This window comes from Oryzias melastigma, linkage group LG5 (genome assembly GCF_002922805.2).
Source record: "Oryzias melastigma strain HK-1 linkage group LG5, ASM292280v2, whole genome shotgun sequence".
NCBI lineage: Eukaryota > Metazoa > Chordata > Actinopteri > Beloniformes > Adrianichthyidae > Oryzias > Oryzias melastigma.
In genome coordinates, this window is record NC_050516.1 from 36,867,321 (window position 1) to 36,882,371 (window position 15,051).

General features: G+C 40.7%; 1 protein-coding gene across 13 annotated transcripts in view; it reads left to right on the forward strand.

Moving 5' to 3' along the window:
- Nucleotides 1–15,051, forward strand: part of foxp1b (forkhead box P1b) — a 179,803-nt gene that overhangs the window by 78,460 nt on the left and 86,292 nt on the right. For all 13 annotated transcript variants that reach the window (XR_004947971.1, XM_036212113.1, XM_036212109.1 and 10 more), the window contains one exon: nt 3,788–3,946. Coding sequence is in view for 12 of the 13 variants with exons in the window: in XM_036212113.1 (XP_036068006.1) it covers nt 3,791–3,946 (156 nt within the window). In the remaining variant the exon portion in view is untranslated. The remainder of the gene's footprint in view (nt 1–3,787; nt 3,947–15,051) is intronic.

Here is a 15,051-nt window from a genome sequence, read left to right on the forward strand (position 1 = left end):
TCACTTTGGTTTGCAGCCTTTCTTTCTTTTATTGTGGCTCCGTAGTTTGATATTGTAACAGGCCGTCAGCTCACTCTCCTTATTACCTATAGAGATGCTGTGTTGGTGCGCACGTTTCTGTTGCAAACGTGACTTTGAATGTAAAATCCTAGTCAAGCTAACCTCTTACTGTTGTTTTTAGTTCAAACTTGAAAACATGTGGCTCGTTACAAATGGTCATTTTTCTCCCACACGTACATTATAACACAGACAATCTTGTGTGACTTCCTCTCATCTCAGTATTTGTTCATAAAACATATTCCGTTATATTGGGAACGCCGTGCCAGAAGTAACCTGAATCCACATGTGTGAGCGCGAGCGTGTTGACGTACGCGTGCGATTAGGGCGGGAAATCCCTGAGTACCTGATGATACGTGGCTCACGATATCGATGATATCACGATAACTGGTAAAAATCATCTCTAGTAACTCACTTTAAAGAGAAGAACACATGTTTTAGGGAAAATATCTCCCCATTCATGTTTTAGCTTGAACACAATCATAATAAACAACTTGTGTCACATTTTGTGCAACAATAATAGACACTTTAGTCCAAATACTGTCTTTGATGAGCATTAACACCAATTACATCTGAATTATCTGAAGAATTCAGGGTTAACAATAGTAAACATGAACAGCAGAGACACTAATTGTTGTAAACAACAGAAAAAAAATGAAATAATTCCAGTAGCTGCCGGACACATTGGTGCAGCAGGCGCCCCCTATCTGCCTCCAGAGGAACGTCTCCCCAAAGGATGATGAATATAACGTTTTACAGCCTCTTCAAACGGAAATAAAAGATCAATACTTGGAGGGAACCATCGAGAATCAATCGTAGGACTAAATATCGCGACATATTAAAATATTTTGGCTAGTCTGTGTTTGTGTTCGTGTGTAAATGTGGCCTCAAAGTACAACACAACTTCTTTCTGAACCGCCTCCAAAAACTCAGGATGTAACGTGGCGAAGACGATCTCAAACTTGAGTTGTCCAGCTCTGCTGTAAATAGTCTGGTGTCAGAAGTAGTAAACCCTGAGTACATTCCATCACCATCCACCTCAGTGAAACATAAACACTCACCTGAGCACAGGTATCAGCTCACCTTAGCACTAACCGTTTGTGTGACAGAATGAAAGTCTTTATCTGAATGGGTTTGTATGATGGAGTGTGTGAGCTGCTGTTACAGTTGAATTGAGTACATGTGTAGTATATGTATAGTATATGTGAGTATGTTCAGTTTAAATGTAGAGACTATTTTGGCCAACAAGTGTGTGTGTAACTATAGAGTGTGTGTAGACAGGCCCCGCCCATTCTAGTTTATCACTTAGTCCTGGTTGTTTTATGATGTTGCTTCCCTCTGTTGCCATCTTATCTTCCCCCCCACCCCTCCCCCACCCTCTTCCCTTTTTCCGTCCGGTCCAACGACAAAGAAAAATAAATAAATAAAATAAAACATAATCAATATAAATAAAGTTTAGCATTAAATACAACAGGGGTTTATACTCAATAAATCCCTGTTGTGACAGTAAAATCTGCCCAACACAAGAAGCTCTCAGCTGTTGGACAGGACAAGTTAAAAAAAAAATAAATAAATAAGTTGTAAACTTCAATTTTCCATGTGTCAGCCCCCCCTCCCCCCTCACCAACTCCAGGGAAATCTTGTTTGGACCAAATCTCTGGAGACCCCCTGCATCCGTGCATCTCCACAGACGATACGACTTCACTATAAATCTTGTTTCCATCATGTTTTACACTTTCAGGATGAAATTATATCGTTTCTGTTTTTCTAATGACTCCATCAGGTCATTTCTGTCTTACTGAGGGTTAGTGTGAGGATTGTGCGTTTAATGTCGGTGTGTCGGTGATGTTTCTGGTCATGTTCTCTGAGGAGTTTCTCCTGTCAGTCACTTCAAATCTCATCCTCTTTCATTTCTGTCCATTGTTGACAGTGTCTTGAGTTCAGTTGGTCATTGTCAGGTCATTGGCGTTGTTTTTCTCTCCAGACGTTCTGTAGACGTTCATTAATGGTTGGGGGTCAAACTCCAAAATCCAAAGCAGACCTCAGGTCGCGGACCGCAAAGGACAAATATTTATTGAACACACTAAAACTACATTTTAAACTTTAAAAAACATAACTTTTTAACGTGGACCAAACCTCGGGACACGGCCAGTACCGGTACCCTAACCCTGGCCCGGTCCACATCTGGTACCGCGTTTGGAACCAGTGCTGATCTGTGCCTGGTACCGACTGTCTGGTACCTGGTTAAGGTTAGGGTTAGGACAACGGTGTGATCCCCGTCCCAGAACTGGACCGGTACTGGTTTGCGCCCCGGGGAGCTTTGATTTAATTGGACGAGTTGGGAACATCCAAAATGTCCGTTTTTGACCCGGAGGGTCCTAAACCAAACGTCAGGATGAGACGACTTGGGAAGGAGCATGACTTGGAAGATAACATCGGGCCGTTAAAAACAAAAATCTGAAATGATCTGGCGGGCCGGTTTTGTTGCTCCCTTTGTTTTGTCATGTAGAAGTTTATTCATGAAATGATTGTTTTAGCTGCGTGTTCAGGCTCACACTGCTGGATCCCGACAGTCTGATGTGTTACAGCAGAGAGGATCTCATTCATTCAACTGGCTCAGAGATCCATCATATGTCACAAGAGCGACTGAGGGGACCAACTGTTCTCTGGTCTGAAGGATCCAATATTTAATTCTTTCTAAATTATTATCCAAATCGGATAAAATACTTTGTTTTTCAAATTTTCAATCAAACTCATGGATGATTTTGTGTCTCTTTGGATCACTGACATCGATCTCAGAGACCTGTGATCATCAGTTTAACTGGTGAGTTCAATAAATGAAAAACTACTAAAGAAGAACGTTCCTCATTATTTAGCAGACCAACATTTTCATCAATATGGGAAGAAAAAGGATCTCTGCTGCTGAAAAAGCTGAAATAGTTGAATGTCTTGACAAACCTTTGACATTTCCTGAAACCTTCAGTGTGATCATCGTTCTATTCAGAGATTAGAGTCTGATTCAGACAGACGTTGGTGCAGATAAAGACAGAATGATGAAGGTTTCTGAAGACAAATCCATCAGGTTTAGAGAGCAGCTGCTAAAATACCATCACAAAGCAGCAGCATGTTAGAAGCTGCTGGAGTCTCTGGAGTCCACCAACATGAAGGTGGAGGATTCTCCAGAGGCTGCAGGTAAACCTTCTATTGGACCCCCCCCAAACAACAGAAACAGCTGCAGTGGGGGGGGGTGCAGACAGACATGAAGACTCATTTTCAACAGTCTGGTTCACTGATGAGTCCTGGATGGTCCAGATGATGGAGGAGTGGTGTTGGTGGATGACCACCATGTCCCAACAAGGCTGTGACGTCATGTGACCTCCCCCCTCCCCCCACCTAAACCCCTCTGAGAACCTTTGGAGATTTGGTCCCTCCAATGTCGACTCCTTCAGTTCCTCGTGATGTTGCTCGCCGTTTGTTGTTGGAGCAGAGACTATAGGAGGGGGTTGAGGGGGGGTGTAAGCTGGTGGGAGAGACTGGGATATCAATGGGTTACTTCTCACCAAATCTCTGATGAACTCCTGCCGCTCTGCAGAAACTATGTCCGAGAAAACCACAGAGTTTTTTTAAAAAACATCAGAATCCTCCTGAAAATCTCACAGAAATGTCTGAACTTTGACTCCATGGATCCCGTGTGTTCAGACGACTGTTTCTTTTCTGTCGTCTCCTTCAGGTCATGATGGACTCGGGGATGGAGGTGATGGCCAACGGCCCAGCTGATCAGAACGGGAGAGCAAGCGTGGAGGGCGCCCTGAAGGACGGACGGCCTGGAAGCGCCACGCCATCAGGAGATGTGGCGGGCTCGGACCTCCTGCATCTGCAGCAGCAGCAGGTAGAGCTGATTCATGAAGCAGCAGCAGGGCACGCCAGCTGCTAAAGTGCAACTTAATATTTCATTAGCCTTGAAGTACACCCCATATATAAACACATTATTATTATCATTTATGTATATTGCAGCCTTCATTGAATTTTTAAAGTCAGAGAAGTGCTTTTTCTGTGTGATTGTGTTTGATTGTGTGTTTATTGTAGCATGCAGCAGCGGCCTTTTGGTGAAATATTTATGATTATGTTTAAACGTATTGGAAATACTGAGGTGCTTGAGAATTTAGCGGACAGTTGAGAAATGGTGACATCCAATCGGATGACAGCGTTTTTCTGCGGCTCGTTGTAAACAAACCTCACACTCACAACTAATGCTGCGCTGAGCGGCGTTCAGCGCGGCGGCGAGAGATGAACACCATTACTGCGGCCGCGGCGCTCCCGTCTCGGGCCTGAGACGAGCAGACAGGCTCTTTCTTCTGGTGTTGCTGTTAAACACACGACAGAACATGAAGGAGGCTGCACCGACAGATCAGCGTGTCTGCAGCCATGGCGGCTCATCCGACAGCAAAGCAGAGCTGTTGTCAGCAGCTGTTCGCTGAGGACCACAGCCTGCTGTCTGTTGTCACATCCGTCAGCGAGCGAGAAGTTCAGAACAGTCAATGTTATTCATCACGCGGAGAAAGATCTGCATCAGGTCCCAACCATCCATGGATTCATGCAGAAGAATTCTGGTCATTTTTGCATTTAAAGTATAAAAACGATTTTCTTTACAGTGAAGACGTTCACTTTGTTCAATCATCTGTATTTTCCTTTTTCTAAACTGACAAAGCTGCAAAAGTTTTGCTGCACAAAAGAAAAAGACAAAAACTACAAACAAATCAGAAGAAGTTTAAGTTTCTAATCAAAACTTTCCATTAGGGATTTTGTCAGAGGATTAATATATATATATATAAATAGGCTGTGAACATTAACACTTTAACACATGCGATTTACCAAACAGAATCATTAACATTCATTAATGTGAATGAATGGTACCTCATGGAGCAGTCTTTGGCTCGCCCATTCAGGCTTCCTCGCCGGGATTTAAACCCTCCACCAGGTATTATCACACATTTACCGTGGTTATTTACAAGAGAAATACGCGCTACATTGGTTCTTAGTACTTTATGGTTGCATTTTTTGGGGGTTAGATCTCTTTTCACTAAAAGTGGACTATTTGATCAGTGCTCCAGCGCGTTGCCACGGTGACGCGCTGAGGCATCGCTGAACCTCGACTGCAAAGAAAAACAATAGAAATGCTGAACGTCGTGACAGGTTAAATAACGCATCAGTTCAGAGAGAACGTTCACCTCTTACTGCTTGGTTTTGTCCTGAAGAGGAACGAAATGACGGTGACATAAAGTGATCCGAACGTTTTGTTTAAGTCTGCAGGTTCGCTCTTTGGCTGTATATCAGCATCTCTGTTGTCTTAAAGTAATCCTGCCGATATAAACGTCTTCAGAGTTCTGATTATCTTACTGTTGATGAGTCTGAGCTCACACGATTAATCTAAAGATCTCAGACAATAACAATAAAGAAAACTTTTTCTCTGGACATATTGTGATCACGTTTAGAGTAAAACATTGTGATTAATTGTGTTTAATCACAACACAAAGATGTGATTCATCTGATTTATCTTTTTAAATCAGTTGACAGCCTTAATTAATTAAAAATAAATGTCTAAAAGTACAGTTTGTGTGCATTTATATTGTGATTATTTGCCGATACGAAGCGATCGAACTGTAACAGAAAAAAGTTTATTGTGATTAATTGTGATGATTTTTTTTTCCCAGGTTTGCGATTAATTAGTTAATTTTTTCATCGATTCCTGGCCCTAATAAAAGATGTATGTCGGCTACATGAAGCCTGGAAGTGTCTTTACTGGATAAATTGGATTCTTTACCTTCATGCTGCTTCATGGACGAGCTCTGAATGAGTCGGTCCTAAACGTGCGTCATGCTCCTCCATCTTCAGATGTTCTCCGCTCTAGATGTACTATTTAACATGTTTTATTTTTAAGTAACCAGATGAAGAACAGTGGTGAACGGTCAGTGAGACTGCGCTCAAACGTCCCGCAGCATCATGGAGGACGCCTCCATACCTGTGGAATAGATGCTCACAGAGTAACTCCTTCATGTTTCCTTCATTCTTTGGACAAACTTAGTTAGATGGACAACAAGCAGAGAAATGAAGGATCAGAAAGTGTTAAAGAATCAGAGATCACATCAATGAGAAGACGTCGTTGTTGTACTTTAACATCCAGCATTTCTAAAGAAGACTTCTTCCTCTTTCGTTTAAGTTGCCTGCTTCATTTATTTCTTATTAACCGTGTTGGAAAACGCTTGAAGGAGAGATCTTAGAGGACCATGAGCGACGTTCATGCAGCCATGAGAGAGTTCACCAGGAAAAGTCTCCGGTGAAACCAGCAGACAGCAGGAGGATGGAGGAGAGGTCTGATGTTTCAGACGGACGAGAACCTCATGAAGCGTCAGGAACGGTTCTGCTTCTGTTGTAGGACTAACAGACAGGCAGAGGTTGATCATTTTGAACCGAGTTCCATTAATCCTGCTGAGGGATCCAAACATCAATTAAAGCTCCTCTAACTAAAGTAAGCAAACAATGGCACGTCATTTATTCTTATTAGGCAGCGTAACAATGAAGGACAGCCCTCATTAACAAGGATGGTGAGTGAGATAACTGTTACCTGTTTGATCATCTTGATTCTGACAGGAGGATTTATGGTCAGATCGGAGGGAAGCGGACCATAAGCTTGATTTAAACTTTGCTATTAGGAACTCAGACAGAGTTTGTGGAGAATCAATCTTCTCGTTAAGAAGAAGTTTCTGTTGAACCACTTTAAAACCTCATGTTGGGCGTATGTCAGCGTTTAGGTTCAGGTTACTTTCCTCACGTCTGGTTTGACCTTTTTCTGTTTCCAGTTTTGTTTGTGGTTTGAAGGAAAGGAAGATTCTTCAGAGCAGAGAACTTTAGCAGCCGTCTACGTAAACATGGAGGCGGAGCTCGGAAGTAACGTTTGATGAAGCAGCTTGAGCCGGTTAACAATAATGAACTGTCTTGTTCAGTTATTTCTCACCTGTTGAAGTGCAGGATGCATGTTCCTCTGATGTCTAATTATGGTCCATCTGATGAATCTGTAACAAACTGTGAACCTTCTCTTCAGTCTCTGGACATTCATTTGGTCCTTCAGAACATTGTGAGCATCAGAGTTAGGGTTGGGTTGGGGTTAGGTTTAGGTTAAGGTTAGGGTTAAGGTTAGGGTTAAGGTTAGGGTTGGGTTAGGTTGGGCTGGGTTAGGTTGGGTTAGCTTAGGTTTTAAGATGCTGCTGCATCTTAAAAGTTATTAGTTACTCAGCAAAATTACCAGTTTCCAATCTGCGTTAAAAAGCATTTATATTATTATTAGGGCTGTGAATGTTGACGCGTAAACACACATAATGAATGTGTTAATATGTATTAATTCCCTCAGGCGTCCTGCTGTGCAGCTCTGAGATCAGCGTAATAAACTGACTAAAATTAACTTCAACTTTTTCAGATTCTGTGATTGAGATTTTATTAAATTAAACACATAATATGGGTTTATTTGCAGTTTTTGGACAAAAGTGATCCTCTATTTTAATAAATAAGCCGGAAGACAAACGTCGATCTGACGGCTGTAATGCAGCAGCAGCGCACTCGTTATTGGGGGCGGAGCCAAAACGAGCTGTCTGCTATTAGAAATCCTAAGAGGAAACTGATCATTATTTAATTTTGGGATGACAATAACAAGCACCAGCGCCGCCTACAAACACAGGAAACTCTGATTCACCGGGAAAGTCCCGCCCACCGACGGCGTGGGAGGTGAGCTGTTCAGAGAAGACAGACACGCCCCCACCTGTGTAGATTCCTGAGGAGACGACCTGAAGTCCACCTGGATCAAACTTCTCATTATATAAAAACATACACTTTATGGTAACAACTTAAAGAAACGGGAATGAAGGACCAAAATACAACGAGCTCCTCACTTCAAACAGAACAGTGGAAATAAAAATGCTCCATGTTGTATTTTTAACATTTTTATATTTTCTGTCAGAATATCATTATTATTGAGGCAGAAAATGATCTTAATTTAATATGATTATTGTTTCTACACTGCTGGTATTCACTTTCACCTCATTTTCATCACATTTCCTGCACTTATATTTGATGATCAACACTTTAGTCACATGCTCCACCTGCGTACCACCACACACACCTGGCGAGAACGGTTAAACGCTGCACACCTGTCCGCTAGACTCAGGTGTGTTGACAGGTTACTGCCGTTACCGTCCTTACAGACACAGACTGACTCTACCATCCTCGTGCTTTTGGTGTCTATGAGGAAGTTGAAATGTGCAAAAACCAGAAAACTTCCAGACTTTAGATGAACATTCGGTCCAGTCCGACTTACATCATTGATCTGAAGATTTTCTTAATATTCTTAATCAATTATTGGTTATATGTTCATTCAAGGTGCTGACATCATTTAAAACCCTTCGCTCTCTTTGGGGTCCAGATGACTCCGCCCACATATTGATGTGTGATTCCTTCCATCAAATGTGGACAAATGTGGACAGGATTTTATGTCTTTCATGGACATTAGAGAAACTCAAGAATCAATCAGCGTACCGTCTGTGGGTCCAGATGACCCACTTATAATGTAAACAAACCAAGGAGAGCAGAAGGGGTCCAACAAAATTGTTTTTAGTAGTTATTTTGTTAAACTTCAGTTTTTTCTACTGAACGGTTTGATAGTTTATTTTGAGGATGAGAACCGAAGGTGACAGTAGCCATACGTTTACTTTAAATACATCTCCAACATCATTCTGACATTTTAGAGAAATAATTACATTACCTGAGGTATATTTTTACTACACTCTACTATATTTATGAAGATTCAAAATGAGTGATTTAGAATGTCTAATTTTTCGAGTCCATATTTGTGGAACAGACTGCAGATGTCTGAGATCCTGGTTAGAACCCCAAAGACTGCAGTCATGTCTGCGGTCCTGCAGAGCCTCAGGTGTGACGGACGCCTGAAGAACGACCAACACCTGACGGACGCCTGAAGAACGACCAACACCTGAAGAACGAGCAACACCTGACGGACGCCTGAAGAACGAGCAACACCTGACGGACGCCTGAAGAACGACCAACACCTGAAGAACGACCAACACCTGAAGAACGACCAACACCGGTCTGATCTTGACCAGTAGAGTGTTCTCCTCGTAAACCGTTGGTTTGTCTTCCACGTTCTCGCTGAGCCTCCTCCAGTTCCTCACATCTCTCTGGTGTCTTTGAGCTGGCGGATCATTTTTCCACTGCAGGCCAGACGCAGACTCTAACTTATTGGAAAATCTAGCGGAGAGGATAACATCAATGTTATGACACTGCATATTGCCCTAAATTGCTTATTGGTAAAATGATAGTGCTCGCCCAATTTGAATAATTTTATGGAATTCCTCACAGAGCAGTTTAATTATGTTATCACACAACTGGCAACATCTGTCTTTATACTGCAGCACATGACAGTTTTATTACAGGCGGAATTTCTTTGCTGGTTTGAGCAATTGATGTGTGATCTGATTAATAATCACACAAATGGAAGTGAAAATTGAACAGTAATGCAATTCTTCGCTGGAAAAAAGAGGAAATAATTATTTAATGAAAAAAGGCTGAAAAATGACTGTTTTTTTCTAAGACTTTCTACACTTGAATTCTGTTTTTAATGCGTTAGTCATCCACGTTTTGGAGGACTTAAACGTTGGTCTGATGGAAGCTTCTGTGCTGGCAGCTCGAGGATCAGAGGAATGTGGGCCATCGCGGTGGTCACCGTGGACACGAACGGGACGTGCTTTAAACTGGAACCAGAGCTTGGAATTATGCAAAATAGAACCTCAGCAAATTCACTGTTTCTACTCATTTCAGATCCAAAAGCGTCCAAAACATTTTTTAGGGAACAACTTATTGAACAATTTGTACTTATTGAGGCTAAACACAATGTATAGCCAGCATAGTGTTCACTCTGTGGATCATTTTGTAAATGAGACTAAAAAAGAGTTTGGTCCTTTTGTAATAGAATGTGCTGTAAATGTCAAAGATTTCTCTTTTATCTTCTCTTCATCTCATTTACACATTTCTGTCATTTATCAAACACATTCTGAGAGAATTTTAGCTTCTTTTCTGTTTATTTCTTCAGATTCTTTGTGTGTCCTGTATATTTGAGTTTTGAATGGATTTTATAGTTAAACATGTGGATAAATGAGGGATGTGTGCGACTGACCACCATGTAAATGATAGAAAGACTTTGAGGAATGAAGAAGCCGAAATGTGGACCTAGACGGTCTCTGGTGGCTGTGCGGCGCGTCTGAGCTGTGTCTAAACCCAGCAGTTAAACTGAGGCAGCTGGACACAGACGGACAATCACATCATTTCAGAATGAACCTTTTGATCAACTAGAGAACATGAAGGTGTATCTTTCAGTGTTTTATTAATACACAACTCATCACACACACTAGCATCACACACACACACACAGACAGTTGTGCTGTTTAGCTGAACAACTTGTGTGTTTAAGGCGGTAAATAAGAACCGTGTTAACAGGCCCTCTGGAGGCCACTGTAACACCTCGGTCTAAATGCTGTTCAAACATGAGCGTTTCCAGCTCTGGAATGTTTACTCTTTATGGATAATTAGGGAATCTTACCGAGAAGCTATTTTTAAACACAGTAATTGTGATCATTTGTTAAAGGAATAAAGATTCACAGTTTCTTCCTCGAAAACCTTGGAGATCAATGAGTATCCACCTTATAATGAGGACACGACTTCAACAGTCTTCAAAGAATTCAGATGAATGGATGAATTGAAGTGTGCAGAAAACTTCAGGGTAATTAATATTCATAGATTGTGCTTGTTAACACCCCCAATGCTGGTGCTACGTAGATCCAATTACTATAGAATAGACCCAATGGGTTTCAGCAGATAAAGGTTAAATGAGCTCTGGAAATGAAACCAGGGATCTGCTTCCTTAGGAACTCTTTATTTGTTTCATTGAGTTTTATCCGTGTTGCAGATTAAGGGATCTTTTAGGTCCACATGTAAATCCAAACTGCAGTATCCTGGATCAGCAGCGCTGGGTGGATCAGTCATGTAAATATACTCAAACATTCTTGTGTTTTGCATGTGCCATCCTAAGCACTTTATATATTAGGGGTGTGCCAAAATATCAATATTGTAAATTATCTCGATAGTTAGTCCTGTGATTGATTCTCCATGGTTCTCACCAAGTATTGATCTTTGATTTTTGTGAGGAGGCTGTAAAACGTCATATTCATCATCCTTTGGTTCCTCTGGAGCTAGATAGGGGGCGCCTTTTTTTGTTCTTTTGTTTACAACAATGTTGCACTAAGTCGTGTCACTGCTGTTCATGTTTACTATTGTTAACGCTGAATTTTACAGATAATTCAGATTTAATTGATGCCAATGCTCATCAAAGACCGTATTACTGATTTGAACTAAAGTGTCTATTATTGTCACACAAAATAAGACACTGTTGTTTATTATGATCGTGTTCAAGCTAAAACATGAATAGGGAGATATTTCCCTAAAAGAACGTGTTCTTCTATATATTGTGAGTCATCAGAAATGATTTTTTAACCAATTATTGCAGTATCGCGATATCCTGGACATGGTGAGTCATGTATCGTGTATCGCATCGTACTGTGATTCTCGGCCCTATTCTCCACGAATGCACTGACATGAGCTATGCATCACGCTAACGTTAAGACCCCATAACCCCTCACTCATCATCTTATGGCACCTGTAGGAAATAAAGGGTAACAAGCAGGTGACACAGGACACTATATTGTTGATACATTTTAGTTCATGACAGAAGTGACAATGTAATAATAAAAGATAGTGCTAGCTATTTACCAATATTTCCTAGGAACCATGCTGCTGTTCTTGTGCTAGATGCTGCTCCAGGAATCATGACAGTTCCAGAAGTATTGCTAAGAACATGTCAGCTCTGATCCTGTTTGTCCGGTTTGTCCTGTTGGATGCTCCTTTATCCAAGTGAAATTCAAAAAGGCATAAAGCCTCTATTTGTTCTGTACAGCTGAAAAATGACCAATCGCCCGATCACTCTGACGACCAAATGAGCCTCTATTAAAATCTGGAGATGTGCACGGACAGTCGTGACACGTGTAGGTCCATCAGAGTGAATCTGATTGTTGGACATGTTTTCCCATCAGTGAATGTATCATTGATTAATAACAGCCGCTTTGCGTTTAGCGCTGACATGGCCGCTATTTGAGAGAAAAATGATGCAGGTCAGTATTCACAGGTGAATGTCTGTACCATCTAGAGAATGAAACGCCGTGATGACACGTCTGCCCATAAATAACAGTGATGGCAGCTTGACTTCACGAGAATGACACATGCCATGAGTGCATGGCCAGTGACAATGGTTTCTAGAAAACCTGTGTTTAAAGGAAGAATGTTGTTTAAAATGAACAATAAAAACAAATGCTTTTGCCGTCTTGATAGGTGATGGAGAGACCTGCAGAACATTGTTTCTTATGCACGCGTCTGATTCCATTTGGGATTTGCTTGTTTACAGTCTTTGACACACTGTGATGGGGAGGCTGCTGCAGAGTTCTAGCCAGTAAATGGCACAGAAAATGAGGCCGTCCTTTTTGTCTTCCATACCGCCTTTATTTTTTTCCTTTCATTTTTCTTGGAAATGAGGAATTTATTTTGCATTTCACTCAAGAAACATGAGCCTTAAACATAGGGAACTGTTTTTTTTTGCATTAGGTTTTCCCTGGAGGTAAGTTAAGGTAATGTAATGTCACCGTATGAAATGTGAATGTGAAATCTTGCAGAAAGAAAGCTGGATGACATGCCTTAGGAGACAGAGTGGACAGAACACAGCAGCTCTGCTCTGGCAGATGATAAAAACTGTTTTAGAAAAATAATTGTCCATGGAAAGTCTGGGCAGTGATGGATGAGATCAGAGGGTCACTTTAAAGACCAGCAAAAACAAATAAATGCACAATCTTCCCCAAATCTTTTAGATGTGAAATGACCAATATTGACATATTCCACTTGAATAACTTTTTAACCAGTTCAGTTCAACCCCTGATTCCTCATAGTTCCAGTTTATTGAGCAGGACTGAGTCATTCTACAGTCAAATATGTTGACTGTATACCTTTTGTTGTCCAACCCATCAGTGATGGCCATAGTGGGGTTCGTCTTTTCCTGAAGCCATACTGGCCTTCGTGTTCGTATTCCAAACTCGACTTTTTGAAAACTGAGGAAGTACTGAGATTGCTTATAAGTTTATCATCATTTTCATACTGGAATGACTTTGTCAGTTTAATTTTGTGTGGGACACAGCCAGTTTGCAGTAAGAAGTTGCGATTATCAGTTAAGGGTTTAGAATGTGATTTATTACTTTTTTCACCAGAGACACGTCAATACGTCTATACCATGAGCAGCCGTCATGATATTCTGTTGCACTCAGATCTTTGTTATTCTAATACTGGACTTATTGTTCTGTGAAGGTTCTATGAAGGAAAAGGTTCATGTCTGTCTGAGAAAAGTCTACATGTAGTACTGTGGTACATGTGGTACTGTGACACGATACTTCATAGTTACATGTAGTGCAGGAGCATCAAAGTCAATCACACAAGAGGCCAAAATCCAAAACAGGCCTTAGGTGACGGGCCGCACTGGATAAACATTTATAAAACACAAATATTTAAAGCTTTAAAAATGTAACATTCTAACAACACTATGAATAAAAAGGCAGGAATATTATTCCAGAATAAATCAACTTAAACCTTAAATGACTTTCAGTATTTTACTCTCCATAAAAATATATTTTGTCAAAATTATAGAAGTTATGAATATACAAATGAGCACAAGATAACATCGGGCCTTTACTAACAATAAATTAAATGATGTGGAGGGCCGGATCCGGCCCTCGGGCCTTGACTTTGACACATGTACTATAGTGTATAATAGTATACATTTTTACTTCGTTTGTCCTTTTATAGTCAAAACGATCAGTTTGACATTAAAAAGCTGAATGTTTTTAGTTTTTCTCTCAGTACTTCAATGTTGTACTTTTTTAATTTGTTTTTTATTTTTCAAAAGAAAACTTCAGATATTTTTAACTCCATAACCTTTGGTTCAAACACAAGCTCAGTTTTCTTCCTTTTATTGTTGTTCTAAAGTATTTCTACTTAATTGACATTCAAGTAAAAGTCTACATTTCTCTTAGAATACGATGCGTTGCTGACAAACTTAAGTGAGTTCATCTTTAAACTGTTACTCATTATTTTTATATCGTTAATATTTGATTTTTGGTATAATAGTTGATGGTTATTAGAGGTACAGGAAGGCTCTGAAAGGGGAGTGGCTTCAGCCTGGAGTGGGCCATAGAATTAGGGGTTAGATCCATTTTTCAATGTGTGCAGGCGGGTAATAAGTGTACCCACAGATAGCCCAGGGGCTGGAATTAAACTTTAACACGCAAAGAAAAGGCAGAACCAGAAGGATGTCTTTTTGGATTGAATAATGTAAAATATCTTCAGGGCAGCAGAAAAAGCGTCAAACTACTGCAGGTTTATTGTTTAAAGGTTTTCTACTAGAGCGAAGCTCAGTCTCGTTATTCAACAGGACTTGTGTTCGTCTGTTGCAAATGTTCAGAGCGTCATAATAATCTGCCTATAATGTCGTTATCACAGATGTTTGCAGCATTTACCTTCATTTAAAACTGGACAGCAGCAATATTGCTCTGAGACTAGAGTGGACAGAGATCTCAGTATTTTCTGATAATTAATGTGAGACTATCTGCATGTAAATGATTGTCTCTTTGATGTGTGTTGCCAGACACACGCTTCTTATTAAAATAAATCAGCATTTATCTCTGTGCAGTGAGAGACCAAGAAGAAGGCCTTAAGATCTCTGCTCGGTCTGTCTCTGTGCTGCAGCATCACTTTGTTCACAAACGCACAACATCATCATTATCT